General features: G+C 39.4%; 2 protein-coding genes and 1 pseudogene across 2 annotated transcripts in view; 1 reads left to right on the forward strand and 2 right to left on the reverse strand.

The window, feature by feature from the left end:
* Positions 1–3,512, forward strand: part of LOC127949274 (junctional adhesion molecule 2A-like) — a 14,265-nt pseudogene extending 10,753 nt beyond the window's left edge.
* Positions 3,513–3,679: 167 nt separating this feature from the next.
* On the reverse strand, positions 3,680–8,866 carry LOC127949273 (ATP synthase-coupling factor 6, mitochondrial). The gene is made up of 4 exons (XM_052546324.1): positions 8,747–8,866; positions 4,055–4,227; positions 3,846–3,970; positions 3,680–3,762 (listed from the first exon to the last, which is right to left on the reverse strand). Exons 2-4 carry the CDS (start codon positions 4,225–4,227, stop codon positions 3,731–3,733), a joined length of 330 nt encoding a protein of 109 aa, XP_052402284.1. The 5' UTR covers positions 8,747–8,866; the 3' UTR covers positions 3,680–3,730.
* A 1,041-nt stretch (positions 8,867–9,907) lies between these two features.
* LOC127948783 (amyloid-beta A4 protein-like) overlaps positions 9,908–18,608 on the reverse strand; it is a 64,358-nt gene continuing 55,657 nt past the window's right edge. The window contains exons 12-16 of the mRNA XM_052545488.1: positions 14,910–15,098; positions 14,165–14,218; positions 13,887–13,969; positions 12,987–13,133; positions 9,908–12,873 (exon numbers count right to left, since the gene is read on the reverse strand). Of these exons, the coding sequence (XP_052401448.1) occupies positions 12,772–12,873; positions 12,987–13,133; positions 13,887–13,969; positions 14,165–14,218; positions 14,910–15,098 (575 nt within the window). The 3' untranslated portion in view covers positions 9,908–12,771. The remainder of the gene's footprint in view (positions 12,874–12,986; positions 13,134–13,886; positions 13,970–14,164; positions 14,219–14,909; positions 15,099–18,608) is intronic.

An 18,608-nucleotide genomic window follows, 5' to 3' on the forward strand; every position in this document is an offset into this window, starting at 1 on the left:
GTGTGTGTGAGAGTGTGTGTGTGAGAGAGTGTCTGAGAGAGTGTGAGTGTGTGTGAGTGTGTGTGAGAGTGTGAGTGTGTGAGAGTGTGAGTGCATGTGTGTGTGTGAGAGTGTCTGAGAGTGTGAGTGTGTGTGAGAGAGAGTGTGTGTGAGAGTGTCTGAGAGTGTGAGTGTGTGTGAGAGAGAGTGTGAGTGAGAGTCTGAGAGAGTGTGTGTGTGAGAGTATCTGAGAGAGTGAGAAAGATGTATGCATGTGTGAGAAAGAGTGTGAGTGTGTGTGAGAGAGTGTCTGAGAGAATGAGGGTGTGTGAGAGAGTGTCAGAGAGTTTGAGTGTGTGTGAGAGAGAGTGTGAGTGCGTGTGTGTGTGTGTGTGTGTGAGAGAGTGTCTGATAGGAATGAGGGTGTGTGAGAGAGTGTCAGAGAGAGTGTGAGTGTGTGAGAGAGTGTTTGTGCGTGTCTGTGTGAGAGAGTGTCTGAGAGAGTGTGAGTGTGTCTGAGAGAGTGTGTGTGTGTGAGAGTATCTGAGAGAGTGAGTGTTTGAGAGAGTGCGTGTGAGTGAGTGTGTGTGTGAGAGAGTGTGTCTGAGAGAGTGTAAGTGCGTGTGTGAGAAAGTGTGAGTGTGTGTGAGAGAGAGTGTGAGTGCATGTGTGTGTGTGTGAGAGAGAGTGTCTGAGAGAGTGTGAGTGCGTGTGTGAGAGAGTGTGAGTGTGTGTGTGAGAGAATGTGTGTATGAGTGTCTGAGAGTGAGTGTTTGTGAGTGTGTGTGAGTGTAAGTGTAAGAGAGTGTCTGAGAAGGTGTGAGTGTGCGTGAGAGGGAGTATGAGTGTGTGTGAGAGTGTCTGAGAGAGTGTGAGTGTGTGTGTGAGAGTCTGTGATAAAGTGTGAGTGTGTGTGAGAGTGTCAGAGTGTGAGAGATAGTGTGTGAGTGTATGAGGGAGAGTAAGAGAGTGTGAGTGTATGTGAGAGTGTGAGTGTGTGAGAGAGTGTCTGAGAGAGTGTGTGAGAGGGTGAGAGTGTCTGAGAGAGTGTGAGTGTGTGTGAGAGAGTTTGTGGTAGTGTGAGTGAGTGTGTGAGAGTGTCTGAGAGAGAGTGAGTGTGTTTGAGAGAGTGTGTGAGAGTGAGTGGGAGAGTGAGTGTGTGTGAGAGAGTGAGTGTGTGTGTGAGATAGAGTGTGTGAGAGTCTGAGAGAGTGTGTGTGTGAGAGTATCTGAGAGAGTGAGTGTGTGTGTGAGAAAGAGTGTGAATGTGTGAGTGAGAGAGAGAGTGTCTGGGAGAGTGAGTGTGTGTGAGAAAGTGTTATTATCAAAAAAATAAAAGAATGACAAACTTTGTAATGAAAAATGTTCAAACAATAAAATATAGAAAAATTATATGATTACCATAAATACACAAATGTATAAAATAAACAAACACACAACAAAATTACTAAAACCTAAGAATGATGATGTAAATAAAAACTAATAAATATTGCACATTTGCATATTACTAGTTTAACAGACCAGACATCACTGGAGAGATGATTTATTCAGCTTTTCAAAAAAAACACATTTCAGAAAATCACCTCTTATCTGGTGTTGAGCTCCAGGGTCACGTGTGTGTGTGTGTGTGTGCAGATGATCTGAACGTGGCGGCGGTGGTCTCTGGAGTGCTTCTTCTGGTTCTGCTGCTGTGTCTGTGTGCGTTTGGAGTGTTTTACGGCCGTCGGCACGGACTCTTCAGCCGTGAGTTCAGCTGACAAACACTGCACGTCTGTGAATCAGAAAGCGAAGTGATACTAATTTGGAAAAAAAAAAAAAATAAAATAAAGAAAAAAAAAAAAATATATATATATATATATATATATATATATACATATATATATATATATATATATATATATATATATATATATATATATATATATATATATATATATATATATATACATATATATAATTATTATTAATTTTTTTATGTTTTTGATTTTTAGTTTATTTTGGTAAAAAGTATACATTTCTGATTAAATTTTTTTTTTTTTAAGAATGTATACATATGTATACACACTTATAACTGAGTAAATCATTATAATAATTTATACTCAAGTCTAGATCAAACCTTTCCCAGAAAAAAAAAAATGTTTTGGATTATTATTAATAATTTTAAGCTTCTTTACAACAGTTTTGTCTAGTTCTAACAATAAAACTGAAGTTGATTGTCTTTCTTGGTATCAACAGAGAACCTTTAGTTCAGTTTCTTCTTAATGTTCATATTTCATAAGTTTGTTTTAACATCTTGACTTTCTTCTGATTCCTGCCTCTGACTGAACCGTCACACACAGGACACAGAGGAAGGTAAGACTGACCCCCAGTGTGTGTGTGTGTGTGTGTGTGTGTGTGTAAGCACTAATCGTCCAGCCTGACACCGAATAGTTAGTGTTGATCTGGTTAATAAGCGCATGTGATTGGCTCATTCGCTCGTCGGTCTGCATGCTGATACTAGCGATTGACCTTTGACCTGAGCGCTGGGTTATCGCAGGTCGTTCTGGATCACAGTGTCACAGCGCTGCACACATTAGCAGCCAAAACCTCCACAGAACCGAACACACGTGAGTCAGACACACACGTCTGAAGAGAGAGAGAGAGAGAGAGAGAGAGAGAGAGAGAGAGAGTTTTGTGATTTATTTCTTGTCTCTGGTTCCTGCATCATCATCATGTGATCGTGTTAACTCTCTTATTTCTCGTTTCAGTCCAAATACAGTCTACAGTCATCCTCCCAAAGAAGAAGTGAGTGACATAATCTATATAGTAACACATTTATAATGACAACAAAAATAGAAATAAATTCAAAATAATTTTTAACAAAAATTAAAAAACAAAATTACGAGCATGCGTATAATAATGCTGATAATAATAATAATAATGTATTACATTACAATTTAATCAGTAGCAATATTTTTTTATTTTATATGTAAACTTTGTAATTAAATTTATTTTAGGTAGATCAGTAATTTATACTCAAAATATTATTTGCAGATTTATTTTCAATTCTTTTTTAAATATTTTTATTTTGAAAATTTAAACAGATCAATAATCTTTATATTACATAAATATATTATTTTCGATACATTGATTTGACTTTTTTCCCTGCATGCTTTAGTACACTACTGTGTTTTATTCTTCAATTTAATAAATATGTTATTTGACTATTTTTTGTAATGAAATGTGTTTCAGCCTCAGGATTTCAAGCACACTCAGTCCTTCATGCTGTGACCCCAATGCCTTAAACCAGTCCGAGCGATGACCTTTGACCCCCGCCGTGCCTTTACTTCAACTCAATCATGTCTGGATCTACTGCGTGTGGACTGGGCCGAATAGCTGTATATTTGATCAGGATTTGTGTGTTTTTTTTATAAAAATAACTGATTTTATCTGAACTGGAGCATTTATTGCCGTTTTTTATACTTGTTTTTTGCATTCAATAGTTTAAATGAACTATAACTCTGGAGCAAATATTAAAGTGTTTTGACGATGAATTGAGGTCTTTTGGTTTGAAAAAGAAGACCTGAATCATCTCTGTGTGAACTAACCCACTGATAGCTGCTGATTATGATTAGATCTTATCTAATAATTCAGTAATGCAATGATAATGACCAGAACAATAAAGATGACCATTCAGGAAGGAATCACAGACAAACTGATCTCTCAGACAAAGACTGTTTATTAAATCTGGAGCTCATTTACAGTGATGTGTTCATTTGCTGGTCACCTCCTCGAGGACGGGTTCTGTGGAACAAACACAGATGATGAGATCAGTCATCAGAGAGACTCACAGCTGGTGATATCCCACTGAAGAGTCTGGAGCTCACCTGGGAAGCTGAAGTGAGGGAAGCTGCCGAGGTCTCCTCCTCCGAACAAGCGCTGGAGTTTGCTCATCTCCTCCGTCAGGTTCTTCTGGTACGCCGGACCTGCGTCGACCACACCACCAGCAGCCCTGCCACACACACACACACACACACCGGTGAGGACCAGAGCGAGCGCAGCAGACGGATCAGACGCGTACGAGAGAGACACACACCTGCTCTTGCTGTTGTACTCGCGGATCTTGTCTAGGAACAGCTTCTGCACGGGATCCAGATCTGTGGCTTTGGTGAAGACGACAGCGGACAGACCGATGTTCCTCCGCAGAGACACACTCATGACCGACACCAGCAGAGACGAGCCACGACAGAGCCCAGGAAGAGCCATCATCTACACACACACACACACACACACACACACACACACACACACAGAGAGAGAGATGAGTATGGAGGTATATCAGTAGCTTAACTCGAGAACTTGTCATATTAACATTCGTATAAAATCCTAGCGCTCATACTTCTGCTACTCTCCTGTTGCAAAACTCACTTGTGCACTTGTATACGCAGATGAGAGAGAGCAGAGCTGGGGGCGGGGCTTTGGTGCAAATTAAGACATTTTATTGGTCGATGCCCGACCAATGAACAACGCCAGCCATACCGACTTGCCTATTTATTTATTAAACACTGCAAACGATTTTCACTGAATATCCTTAGCTTTTACAGGATTTTAAGACACTGTGTTTATTTTGTCATTCAGGTATTATCTGGTAGACAAAGTTGCAACATAATTCTGTTTTTATTATTTTTATGTTTTGTAAAAAGAATTTAAACTTCTTCATAGGGTTAAATTCCTAATTTGTTTGTCAGTAATGAACCTTTTTAAATGCAAAATTAAAAAAGCTTATAAAAATCGAGTGTTTGATAATGTCTAAATGTACATTAAAAAGCAAAACCTAAAAAAATAATCACTTATGACCAGCAATACTGTTTTGAGCAACAAGAGTAGATCTAAATCCATGTATTTATTAAACATCAATAAGGACATCTAGTGGTTAAAGATTAGATTAGATTAGATTAGATTCAACTTTATTGTCACTGCACATGTAGGTACAAGGCAACGAAATGCAGTTAGCATCTAACCAGAAGTGCAATAAGCAGTAAGTACAGAATAAAGGTCTATAATATGTACAATAACTATACAGGTAAGTATTATGGACATAATTTACAGATATTAAATACTATAAGCACGATATACAGATAGGTGTACTATGAACATACTATACAGATGGGCTATGTAAAAGTGTATGTACACTATAGGCAGAACTATGAACATAATTTACAGTATTGCAATGGACAGTAAAGTGCATAGAAAATGTTACAATGTGCAAATGGATTATACAGTGTTCCTGGATGAACAGACAGTAGTGCAAGTAATAACAAGTTACTTTTTGCTTGTTGTGAATAAATAAATAAATCAGTCACAGTGTTGAAGAGGGGGAGGAGTCTATGTGTGTGGTGTGGGGGGTGTTGAGGGGTGTCAGAGGGCAGAGTTCAGCAAGGAGACAGCTTTAGGGAAAAAGCTGTTCCTGAATCTTGTGGTCCTTGTTCGGAGGCTCCTGAAACGCCTCCCGGAGGGCAGGAGGTTAAACAGTCCGTGGTCAGGGTGAGAGGAGTCCTTGAGAATGCTGCGAGCTCGACGTAGACAGCGTTTCCTCTGGATGTCCTCAAGAGCAGGAAGTGGTGTCCCTGTGATGCGCTGGGCAGTTTTCACCACCCTCTGCAGTGCCTTGCGGTCAGCCACTGAGCAGCTCCCATACCAGACTGTGATGCAACTGGTCAGGATGCTCTCGATCGCACACCAGTAGAAGTTCACCAGGATGGATGAAGACAGCTGGTTCTTCTTCAGTGTCCTGAGGAAGAAAAGGCGCTGGTGAGCCTTCTTGACCAGGCTGGAGGTGTTTGTGGCCCAGGACAGTTCCTCGGAGATGGTGGTTCCCAGGAACTTGAAGCTGGAGACACGTTCAACAGCCAGCCCGTTAATGTGGATGGGGTCATGCGTGTTTCCATTCTTCTTCCTGAAGTCCACAATGAGCTCCTTGGTCTTATTGGTGTTAAGGAGCAGGTTATTGTCAGCGCACCATGTGGCCAGGTGCTGTACCTCCTCCCTGTAGGCAGTCTCATCGTTGTCACTGATGAGGCCAATCACCGTGGTGTCATCTGCAAACTTAATGATGGAGTTGGATCCATGCACAGGCTTGCAGTCGTGGGTGTAAAGGGAGTAGAGGAATGGGCTCAGCACACAGCCCTGTGGTACGCCAGTGTTAAGTGTGATGGTGGTGGAGTGGTTGTGGCCTGACCGAACATGCTGAGGCCTGTTGGTCAGAAAGTCCATAATCCAGTTGCAGAGGGAGGTGTTGATGTCCAGGTCTCCAAGTTTTGTGGTCAGCTTGGAGGGAATGACGGTGTTAAATGCTGAACTGAAGTCAACAAACAACATCCTAACATACGTGTTGTTATTGTCCAGGTGTGTGAGTGCAGAGTGCAGCACTGTGCATACTGCATCCTCTGTGCTCCTATTTCTGCGGTAGGCAAATTGGTGTGGGTCCAGTGTGGGTGGGAGGCAGTCTTTGAGGTGTGCTAGGACCAGTCGCTCGAAGCACTTCATAATGATGGGTGTGAGTGCTACGGGGCGATAGTCATTCAGGCACGTTGGGGAGGAGTGTTTCGGTACTGGCACAATGGATGTGGACTTAAAACATGTTGGCACAGTTGCTTGGGTGAGGGACAGGTTGAAAATGTCTGTGAAGACCCCTGCAAGCTGCTCTGCACATGCCCTAAGCACACGTCCAGGAATGCCATCCGGGCCAGCAGCCTTGCGTGCGTTGATCCGGCTCAGTGCAGTGTGGACATCTGTGGAGGTGAGTTTAAGGGGTTGGTGGTCTGCTGAGGGTGAGATTTTGGTGGCCATCTCCTTGCTGTCGCTGTTGAAGCGAGCATAAAAGTCATTTAGCTCGTTAAGGAAGGAGACGTCCGTGACTGTTTGTGTGGAGTTGCTTGACTTGTAGTCACTGATGATCTGGATGCCCTGCCACATGCGTCGGGGGTCAGAGTTGGAAAAGTGTTCCTCTACCTTCAGCTTGTAGCAGTACTTGGCCTTTTTGATGCCCCTTTTCAGGTTAGCCCTGGATTTACTGTAGGCCTGAGCGTCATCTGACCTGAAAGCAGTGTTGCGGGCTTTCAGCAGAAGTCGCACCTCCTTGTTCATCCATGGCTTCTGATTAGGGTATGTTGTTATCTGTTTTTCTGTTGTTACACTGTCAATGGTGGAGTTGATGTGATCCAGTACAGAGGAGGTGTAGATATCAATGTCCGTGTGAGAGCCACAGGCAGCCTGTGAAGCAAACATACTCCAGTCAGTGTGTTGAAACCTGTCTTGAAGTAAAGAGTCTGCTCCAGTTGGCCACACTTTGATGGTCCTCACTGATGGCTTCACACGGTTGATGAGGGGTGAATACTTAGGGGTGAGAAACAAAGAAAGGTGATCAGACTGTCCGAGGTGGGGGAGGGGGCTCGCGATGTAAGCTCCATTGATGTTTGTATAAACATGATCCAAAGTTTTGTCTCCTCTGGTGTGGCAGGAAACATGCTGGTGAAATTTGGGGAGTACTGTTTTTAATTTGCAGTGATTAAAATCACCCGCGACAATAAAAGCAGCCTCTGGGTGAGCAGTCTGTTGTTTACTAATGGCTGCATGAAGTTCGTTCAAAGCAAGCTTGGCATTAGCATCCGGTGCAATATAGACTGCGGTTACTATGGTGGAAGTGAACTCCCGTGGCAGATAAAAAGGTCTACATTTAACCATGAGAAACTCTAGGTTAGCTGAGCAGTGTCTCCCAACAATGACAGTGTTCGTACACCAAGCTTTGTTGACATAAATGCACAATCCACCACCTCTTGTCTTGCCGGAGTCATCTGCCGTTCTATCTGCCCGGAGCGTGTAGCGTCCTGCTAGCTCAATAGCATTGTTGGGTACGTCGCTGTGTAGCCATGTTTCCGTGAAAACCATGACATTGCAGTCATGGTTTTTAAACAATGGAATGCATGGTTTTTAAACAATGGAATTACATATTAATATTATCTTTCTGGCCACCAAATCTAATTAGCCTCTGCACTGGAATTTAAAAACATTTTCTCTATTTTAACCCTAAATACTACACTAATTATAATATAAATAATCACATTAGAAAATTTTATATTTCAAATGGCCATTCATGGATCATAATTATTGCGCATATTATTTAGAACCATAATCTCTTCAAATGAACTAAACAGGACTGAGCTAAAATGTAGTAGTTATTTTATTGGTTAAAAGTTCCAAGGAGTATGAGAACCTAATGCGGTTTAATTCCCCGGAATAAAATGCTATTGCAAAGCATAGTCAGCGTAGTTATCCGTGCACAATCAATGCACATTATTGTGTTCATAAATAGAATAAAAATGTAATATTTTAGAACTAAACTAGAATAAACTGAGTTAGAGTGCTTCGGCTCCTGAGATCAATTTATTTATTTTTTAATTAATGCTTTACAGTAAAAGAGTTCGGTTTAGTTCACTCTAATATCACAGTCAAAGCACAACAAACCACAGTTTAATCGTTCTTTCTCCTCTATTTCCACACACAAGTGACAGAGCGAAGTTTACCTCAGACTTTCATCAGCTCTGAGGATTTATTTGAGCATTAACTATTTTAGCATTAGCTTTAGCAAAGGTCTGATTAGCAGCGCGAGGAGCAGTCGCTCATTTGACTCTCGCGCTACACTAAACCCTTTAAGTTACATAGACTTCTATAACAAACATATTCCCATTTCCATGAAAATCAAACACGATAAAGAAAGATCTCGTCTAACCTTGTGTTTGACTCCCGAGCCACGGACAGAGACAGACACAAGACCGCGGGGGGTTGTGGGTATGACGCGCGGTCGCTCGATGACGTCACGGGCGCCGTCCTCTGTTTATTTTCTGGTTGTTGCGAATCTAAACACTATTTCTATTTGACAAATACAATAAAACGGAGTTGTTTGTGTCTTTTCTTTTTCTTTCTGATTGAGTTGTTGTTTTCTCTATCTATCTCTCTCTCTCTCTCTCTCTCTTTTCCCTTGTTGTGTTTCAGTGCAGTGTTGTTTCTTGTTCTTTTTCTCGCAATTAATAATAATAATAATAATAATAATAATAATAATAATAATAATAATAATAATAATAATAACTCTGCTGCTGCGTATACGTTGATGAAATAAATCAGTTTCTTCTCGTATAAAGTCAAGCATTTTGTAATATTCAAGACTCGATAATTTAGCTATTCTTTTTAAATTATTAAAATTTCAATAATAAATTTAATAATAGAAATCTGAATAATTAAAAATAGTTTCACTGAATATAATATTGAACATTTTTATTGTAATCACGTGATGGAAATGCTGAGGCACTATCATGGTCTGGACAGCAGAGGGAGTGAGTCTGTGTAGAAATAAATACTCAACAAAATTATGGTAAAATAAATAGATAAATTAAAAGTAAAACCATCAATTAAGATGTTTTTGTTAGCATACACTTCCGTTCAAAAGATTGGGATCAGTCAGATTTTAAATGTAATTTTATTATTATTATTTATTGTTAGAAAATATTTCTATTTTGAATAAATACTGTTCTTTTTAATGTTTTATTAATCAAAGAATCAAATAAATAGATATCACAGGTTCCAAAAGAATATGAAGCAACACAACTGTTTTAAACACTGATAATAAATCATCATATTAGAATGATTTCTGAAGATCATGTGACACTGAAGACTGGAGGAATGATGCTGAAATCACCAAAATAAATAATATTTGAAAGTATATTAAAATAGGAAACCTATATTAGAAACTGCAATAATATTACGTTTTATTTTCTGTATTTTGATCAAAATAAATACAGCCTTGATGAGCAGAAGAGACTTACTCTGTTTACAAAAATTAAATAAAATCTTATATATATATATATATATTACAAAAGATCCATGACAAAACAAATCTGTATGTACATTTAAAACTTTATTTATGGAATACAGCGTAGAAAGCGCAGTTTATTTCCAATCAAAGCAAATGATGCACAGAAAAATGCCACTGAAAGAACCTCATCATCATCATTATCTTTATCTAACCACCTCAGATCTGATCGAACCACAGCAACAATTACCCAGGATTCATCACTGATCTGAAAACATGAGGGAGATTCTGTAAACCATTGATTGACATTCATCAGACGGAGTGAGTATTGATTATGAACCATTTACAGTGATCAGCTGTCAATCAAAGTCATTTCAGATCCTGAGGTCACATGATATAACTCATCATCATTCATGACTACAACAGAAACACGTGTGTGAGTGACGGACAGCTCATATTTCACCTCAAAATCAAAATAAAAAAATATGAAATATTATTTTGCATGAAGAAAACCAACAGCCATTCATTTTTTTTGCATTGCCACATTATTTGCATGTAAATTAAGCATATTTAATCACAAATCTGCATTACTGTAATGCAGCTATCAATGGAAATTTATAAAAACTCAACATTCATTCATTAACACTCAATACAATCATGATAAATAGTTACAACTGCACAATTGAAATGCATTTCCTGCATTACAGTAACGTCAAAAAAAATTATGCATTGCAAAAAGCTTTTTCTTTTGATTAAGCAGTTAGACAAAGGTGTTTTTCTCTCTCAGATCACTGCATCAGTTTCTGAAAACTTCAACTGATGCATGACACGAGAGACGAAGAGGAGAAAACACTTTCTACATCTGCAGACAAAGAGTGATCCAAGAACAAAAAAGAGACTAGAAACATACAAACGAGCCGAAAACATGCTTAAAAAAAAACATGAGTCCAATGGAGCATCAAATTAAATATAAAGAAGTCAATAAATCTCTGAAATGCATTGGACGAAATCATTTAAGACAGTAAATGTACATCGACAGGATCTCAACCTGATCTTGAAATCAAAGCATTTAATTAAGTTCAAGTTCTATCAGAAGCAGAAGCCAATTGAGTCCTTTTTTGTGCAACTCAAATCACAAATCACAAGTTATTCCTGCTAAAACGTCTCTACGTGAGAATAGACCAAGATCCAAATAGCAGAAGAGTCTTCCCCTCGTTTTTTCTATCATGCACTACGTAGTACAACTAGCCTTTTTTTAGTTTTGCATTACTTTTGCAATTTTTTTGGCAAATGTATTTTTACAATAATAATTTTTTGAAGATAAGAAGAAACCAGAAACAATCAAACATTTCAAAGATCTCATTCAGAAGGACATCAATTACTAGAATAATCTCTGACGGGTTTAATGCATCACCAAACACAGCGCAGCTGCAGTCGGTGTACGATGAAGAGGAGGAAGAGGAAGAGAGGAGACGTGTCTCTCTGAACACCATCATCCTCAGATATCTCAGTGTTTCACTCGGATAGCAGTGCGAGAGCAGACAGTGCAGCGACACAAGAACCAGCTCAAAACAGACCAGATTCAGAAAGGGAATGGTGAGATCAAATCTGGAGTGAATCCAGAACGGTGCACTGAATTTGAAGTGTGTGTTCAATTTAAACTGAACCTTGAAACTGATCTTAACAACACAAACCTCTTCACATTCATGCCAAACGGAGGTCACAGCTAATTAAATCTGGAGTGAAACTTGGTTTTTGCAATCAGTGTGAAGTGTGAATTCAATTTGAAACTAAAACTGATCATCTTCATGTTTGTCCAGCAGACATCTGGAGTTAATATATAGAACTGTGCACTGAATTGGATTTGAAATCACATTTAAAACTGAATTTTCAAAGTTAATTTGAACAATGACACTGACCCAAAATGCATTGATATCATCATGTTCACATTGGTCCACATTGGTTGCATGTTATAAGTCAAATCAGGAGTGAATTTAAAACTACATTTGAATCATCTGATTGGTGATCTGAATTCCGAAATTTTCAACTTGAAACTGAACTCATGTTTGTCCAGACAATGGGAAGTCATAGTTAATCTGGAGTGAATTCATAACCATGGATTGAATTTGATGTCTATCAAATTTAAAAATTGATTTTCAGACTTTGAACTGAACTAAATTGACAATTGAAGTGAATTTAATTTGTTCATTGAATTCGATTCAACTGTGTTTAATCCAATTTGTGATTTTAATTGAACTCAAATTATGCAATCAATTTGATTTGATTTGAAATGATTAATTCAGTTCTACAGTATGAGTGATTTGAATTTGAATGGATTCTGAATTGTCTGTTTCAGTCTGAAACTGAATCTTGAGACGGATCCAAACAGCATTAATCTGATCATGCTCATATTCTTCTAGCCCTTGGAAAGTTAGAGCTGAGCAATCTGAATTGAAGTGAAGTATGCATTCAGACTGAATTGTGATTTGAATTGTGCATTCAATTTAAAACTATTTCAACTCTTTGAATAGGATCCTATCTGATAAAGTTGAAGTCCATCAAGCCAACAGAATTTTATATCTGAAAATCTGGAGATGAATTCAGAGCTGTGCATTGAATTTGATGTGGATCAACTCCATATGTTCAGTTTAAACTGAAATTGACTCCAACAGTTTTAAAATCAGCACTGAATTCAAAACTAAATCTGAATTATACGATCAATCTCAATTGTGCATTTAGATTGAAACCGCATCTTAAATAACTTGAAACTGACCGAGTTCATATTCGTCCAGCCAATGGGAAGTCATGTTTGATTGACAGTCATGTGAAGTGGCCAATAGGAAGCCAGATGTTAATGAGCAATGAGGTTGTACTGGTGTCTCCTGCACTGTCTGCAGAGATGAAGAGGAGGAGGAGGAGAAACAGGGAGGAAGAGGAGCGTCACACCATCAGTTGTGCATTAGTTCGAAGAACTTGTAGGTGGGGTTTTCATAGCCGTTCTGCTGCATCTTAGACAGGTGACGGTTCTCCGGGGTCACAGCAGCATCCACCTGAGAGACAAAAGATTCGGACTTCAAATGAATCACTATTTCGACTCATTTGATTCATATGCTTCACGTCACAGGATGAACTAACGAACACACGTGTGTGTGCAGCGACTGACCTCAATGATTCCGTGGTGGATGGAGGTGTACTGCTTCTTCCTCAGCATCACTAGGGTGATGACGATGATGGTTGCTATGACAACACCTCCGACCATCAGGCCAATAATAGCTCCCTTGTTGGAGCTCACGTCCTCGGCGAAGAAAACCTGAACAGCAGAAACAAAAGAGGGATATGAGATTACAGTCACACGGCTGAACTCTCATCTGAGACGTCCTGCATCATAAAATACTAAACATGCAGGATGACTGACTGCGGAATGAAGACTATTAGAAGCAGTTATGAGGGAAAAATGACCATATATAATTCATATGATAAAGTTTCACACCAGCAAGAGTGCTGCTTTTCCCCAATATCTGCACTTTTGCTAATGCTATTTGCTAACAGTTCATATTATGGTACATTGTAAACAATATTGTCAGTATTGTCTGTTCGGCTCGATGCCACAAATAAATGTTTTTCAAATCAAAGTAAAAGCAGAAACTGTCGAATCTTTGATTGACACACAGCAGTCATCTGTTACATTTAATCAGTTAGCAGACACTTTTATCCAAAGCGACCCACAAATGAATGAATGTTACTGCATGAATCCACATTTTTAAATGAATCAAGTGAGTCAGATATTCAGTGATTCATTCATTCACTTGCTTTGTTTCTGAATGAATCATGTGTCTGAACAAATGGGTTGAGTGAATAATTCAATGACTCATTTATTAAGACACTGAGTTGCTGCCACCTACTGGTGGCTATAGTTTCATATTGAGCTTTTTTAACCATTTCATATTCAGTTTTTTGATAGCCCTAAAAGTTTTTATAATAAATTCTATAATAAAAAGCTTTTTGGTAATGTTTAGATTAGATATTCTGGTTGACATATTTCGGTCTTAATGTGTAAATGTACCAGTTTCTGGTGGTAAACTTCACTGTGTCTCTCTTCAGCCTCCATCTGCAGCTCGGGAACATCGTCAGGCTTCAGTCCAGACACTGAAACACAAACACAGAAACATTATTAAACACTGGAAATACAATTGTTTAGGTGTTGAATCATTTTACATGCACTTCTGTTTCAGCTTAAATATGATTTTTACATCAGCCCATCTACACATGCATGTTTTTGCTGGGGTGATTATTAGATTAAATTAAACTTAATGCATTTTTTTATATGTTAATTAGAAGTACCAGGTCGGGTCGGCAGGCCTCGATCTGGGACCGGTCGCACGTCCACCGGCTCAACTGCAGAGAGAGACACAAGAGACCCATTAACTTCATATTCACATCAAAACTAGATCCTAGATGTGTGTGTGTGAGTGTGTGTGAGTAAGTGTGTGTGTGTGTGAGTGTGTGAGTAAGTGTGTGTGTGTGTGTGTGTGTGTGTGTGTGTGTGAGTGTATGTGTGTGCGTGTGTGTGTGTGTGTGTACCGTGGTTCTATGTGTTGGGCTGGTTGAAGCTCTCTGTGTGTGTGTGTGTGTGTGAGTGTGTGTGTGTGTGTGTGTGTGTACCGTGGTTCTGTGTGTTGGGCTGGTTGAAGCTCTCTGTGTGTGTGTGTGTGTGTGTGTGTGTGTGTGTGTGTGTGTGTGTGTGAGTGTACCGTGGTTCTGTGTGTTGGGCTGGTTGAAGCTCTCTCTCTGTGTGTGTGTGTGTGTGTGTGTGTGTGTGTACCGTGGTTCTGTGTGTTGGGCTGGTTGAAGCTCTCTCTCTGTGTGTGTGTGTGTGTGTACCGTGGTTCTGTGTGTTGGGCTGGTTGAAGCTCTCTCTCTGTGTGTGTGTGTGTGTGTACCGTGGTTCTGTGTGTTGGGCTGGTTGAAGCTCTCTCTGTGTGTGTGTGTGTGTGTGTGTGAGTGTGTGTGTACCGTGGTTCTGTGTGTTGGGCTGGTTGAAGCTCTCTCTCTGTGTGTGTGTGTGTGTGTGTGTGTGTGTGTGTACCGTGGTTCTGTGTGTTGGGCTGGTTGAAGCTCTCCGGGTGGATGAAGCTCTGTGTATCCTCTGAGGGCAGCAGGTGGAGGCTGACGGTGCTGTCGGGCATCAGGGCATCATTCCCGTAACTCACCCTCACGTCGCTCTGCAGATTCGCCAACTGAGCCGACATTTCCTGCTGCTCGCGCTGCAACAGCTCTGACACACACACACACACACACACAGATCGAGTCATTGATTCAGTGATGATTCAATCATGCGTCTGAATGAAGCAGTGAATAATTCAAGAAGTCACTCATTAAGACAGTTACTGGAGGTTAAACCATTTCATTTTCCAATATTGAGTCTTTTGGTAGCCTTAAGAGTTTGTGTAATAAAGTCTATGATGAATCAAAACATTTCTTTACAAAGCAATTTTTTTTGTAATGTTAAGATATTGTGGTTGAACACAATACCAGCGATCACTGTGTTATTATAGATGTCGAAACATGACAATGAAGACTCTGTTTTAAATTACAATTTTTATTTTTCACATATGAACTTGAGTTTTAAGTTTATATATATATGCTCTCTGTAAAAAAATTTTTGACATGGGAACTACCTGAAATAAATACAAATGTTTTATATATTTTTTTCTGATGTTTATTTTATTTCAGTTAGTGCAATAAATAAATAAATGTAAATAATAAATAGAAACTTTTTAAGATGTCAAATGTTACTTTTAAATGGTACAATTCTTTTTTATTAATTTTTTTGATGTGAATTAAACCAAGATCAGAAATCAAGTGATCGTGGGAAGAAAACATTGCATTGAGCAAATAAAAGAGAAGCAATGGCAGAAAAGAGATTACAGAGGAAACAACCTGCTGATCAGAGCTTTAATTACACACACACTTAATGAGAGAGAGAGAGAGAGAGAGAGAGAGAGAGAGAGAACAGATGGTGCAGTGACGCAGGGCACACAAATAAAGCAGCAGGAGGTGAAGAGGAGCGAGAGATCACACACAGATGAGTTCATACACAATCACTTCAGCAAAGCTTCAACAATCAATGACTCTAAAAAGAGCTCAAACATTCTCAGCGCAGGGCTATTTTACTATCACTGAGATACTGTTTTTATAATATTTTGAATTCGTTTATATCATTTTTTTTTTAAATGTCTATACATTTTATTTCAGTTTTAGCTTTAGTTATTCTGAATCTACAAGTAAACCTAAATGAAAATTAAAGCTGCAAGCAGCGATGAACGGGCCCTCGCACCCGGGCTCACCGCCATCGTGTGGCTTTAGTAAAAAGGTGAACGTTGAGAAATATGCATTTAATGTCCTAAATATAAGTGGAATATATCAAAGTATATCCCATATATGTGCCAATCTTACCGTTGCCAGCAGGTGGCGCTATCATTATAATGGAATATTGGCCTTCAGATGTGTTCAGGCCAGGACTCTTATCAAACATGTGAAGTTTGGGGAAGATTGAACATTTTATGCTTGAGTTACAACAACTTCTCTTGCTGTGGCAAGACATCAAACTTTGTCATGGCGCCATGGAAACGCCCTTTAACAAAAACTCAAGATCTCCAAAAGTTAACATTGCACAGGCCTTTAGATTAGACTGACCACAAAATATATGTTAATCTCAAAAAAATTATAGGAGTAGTTTGTCGCAGCGTAAAACATGTCACTTCCTGTTGCCAATAGGTGGCGCTATGACTATAACTGAATGTGGGCATGTAGATCTGTTAAGGGCAGAAGTTTTATCTAACATGTGAAGTTTGGGGCAGATTGGACATTGTATGTCTGAGTTACAGCAACTTCCTTTTTCATGGCGAAACATCGAAATTTGTCAGGCCGCCATGGACACGCCCTTTGACGAAATCTAAAGATCTTCGCAATTTAACATCGCAAAGGGCTTAAGATTAAACTGACCAGGTTTGGTGTTGATCTGAATAAATCTCTAGGAGGAGTTCGTTAAAGTACAACCCCTGAAAATGGCAAAAACAACGCCAATTTTGCAGAGAAAATTCTAAATAACCGACTTCCTGTTGGGATTCGGATTTCATACCAAGAGACTTTTTTGTAGGTATTGATGTGTTAAATGTGTATACCGATTTTTGTACATGTACGTGAAACATAGCTCGAGGCGCACTCTGTTGAAAGTGTATAGGTGGCGCTATCGAGCCATTTTGCCACACTTGATGGAATTTTGGCCTTCAGATGTGTTCAGGCCAGGACTCTTATCACACATGTGCAGTTTGGGGAAGATCGGACATTTTATGCCTGAGTTATAACATATTTTATTCCCATGGAAAGACATCGAACTTCGTGACTGCGCCATGGACACGCCTTTTAACGAAAACTCAAGATCTTCACAACTTAACATCGCACAGGCCTTTAGATTAGACTGACCACAAAAAAGACATTGATGTCATAAAATTTCTAGGAGTAGTTCATCGCAGTGTAAAATATGTCACTTCCTGTTGCCAATAGGTGGCGCTATGACTATAACTGAATATTGGCATGTCAATCTGTTCAGGCCAGGAGTCTCATCAAACATGTGAAGTTTGGGGCAGATTGGTCATTGTATGTCTGAGTTACAGCAACTTCCTTTTTCATGGCGAAACATCGAAATTTGTCAGGCCGCCATGGACCCGCCCTTTAACGAAACCTCAAGTTCTTCGCAATTTATTATCGCAAAGGGCTTTAGATTACACTGACCAAGTTTGGTGTTGATCTGAATAAATCTCTAGGAGGAGTTCTTTAAAGTACGACCCCTGAAAATGGCAAAAACAACACCAATTTTGAAGGGAAAATTCAAAATAACCGACTTCCTGTTGGGATCCGGATTTCGTACCAAGAGACTTTTTTGTAGGTATTGGAGTGTTACATGTGTATACCAATTTTTGTACAAGTACGTGAGACATAGCGCGAGGCAGACTCCGTTGAAAGTGTATAGGTGGCGCTATCGAGCCATTCTGCCACACCCGGTGGAATATTGGCCTGCAGATCTGTTCAGGTCAGGACTCTTATCACACATGTGAAGTTTGGGGAAGATCGGACATTTTATGCCTGAGTTATAACATCTTTTATTAACATGGCGAGACATCGAACTTCGCCATGGTGCCGTGGACACGCCTTTCAACGAAAACTCAAGATCTTCACAACTGAACATCGCACAGGCCTTTAGATTAGACTGACCACAAAAAATACATTGATGTCAAAAAATTTCTAAGAGTAGTTCATCACAGCGTAAAATATGACACTTCCTGTTGCCAATAGGTGGCGCTATGACTATAACGGAATATGGGCATGTCAATCTGTTCAGGTTCAGAGTTTCATCAAACATGTGAAGTTTGGGGCAGATTGGACATTGTATGTGTGAGTTATAGCAACTTCATTTTTCGTGGCGAATCATCGAAATTCGCCAGGCAGCCACGGACACGCCCTGCAACGAAAACTCAAGATCTTCGCAATTTAACATCGCAAAGGCCTTTAGATTAGTCACACCAAATTTGGTGTTGATTTGAAGAAATCTCTAGGAGGAGTTAGTTAAAATACAACACATGGAAATGACCAAAATTACACAAAATTTGCTCATAATATTAAAAATAACCGACTTCCTGTTGGGTTTAGAATTTTGGTCCAAGAGTCTTTTTTGTAGGTATTGGTGTGTTACATATGTGTGCCAATTTTCGTGCATGTATGTGAA

Source organism: Carassius gibelio, chromosome B1 (genome assembly GCF_023724105.1).
Source record: "Carassius gibelio isolate Cgi1373 ecotype wild population from Czech Republic chromosome B1, carGib1.2-hapl.c, whole genome shotgun sequence".
NCBI classification, from domain to species: domain Eukaryota; kingdom Metazoa; phylum Chordata; class Actinopteri; order Cypriniformes; family Cyprinidae; genus Carassius; species Carassius gibelio.

Excerpts from the sequence above, each read along its gene's own strand:
- LOC127949273 (XM_052546324.1), bottom strand. The coding sequence starts at position 4,227 with ATGATGGCTCTTCCTGGGCTCTGTCGTGGCTCGTCTCTGCTGGTGTCG. Across the intron at positions 3,971-4,054 it reads GAGTACAACAGCAAGAGCAG|GGCTGCTGGTGGTGTGGTCG; the intron begins GTGTGTGTCTCT and ends TGTGTGTGGCAG. Across the intron at positions 3,763-3,845 it reads CCCTCACTTCAGCTTCCCAG|AACCCGTCCTCGAGGAGGTG; the intron begins GTGAGCTCCAGA and ends TTTGTTCCACAG.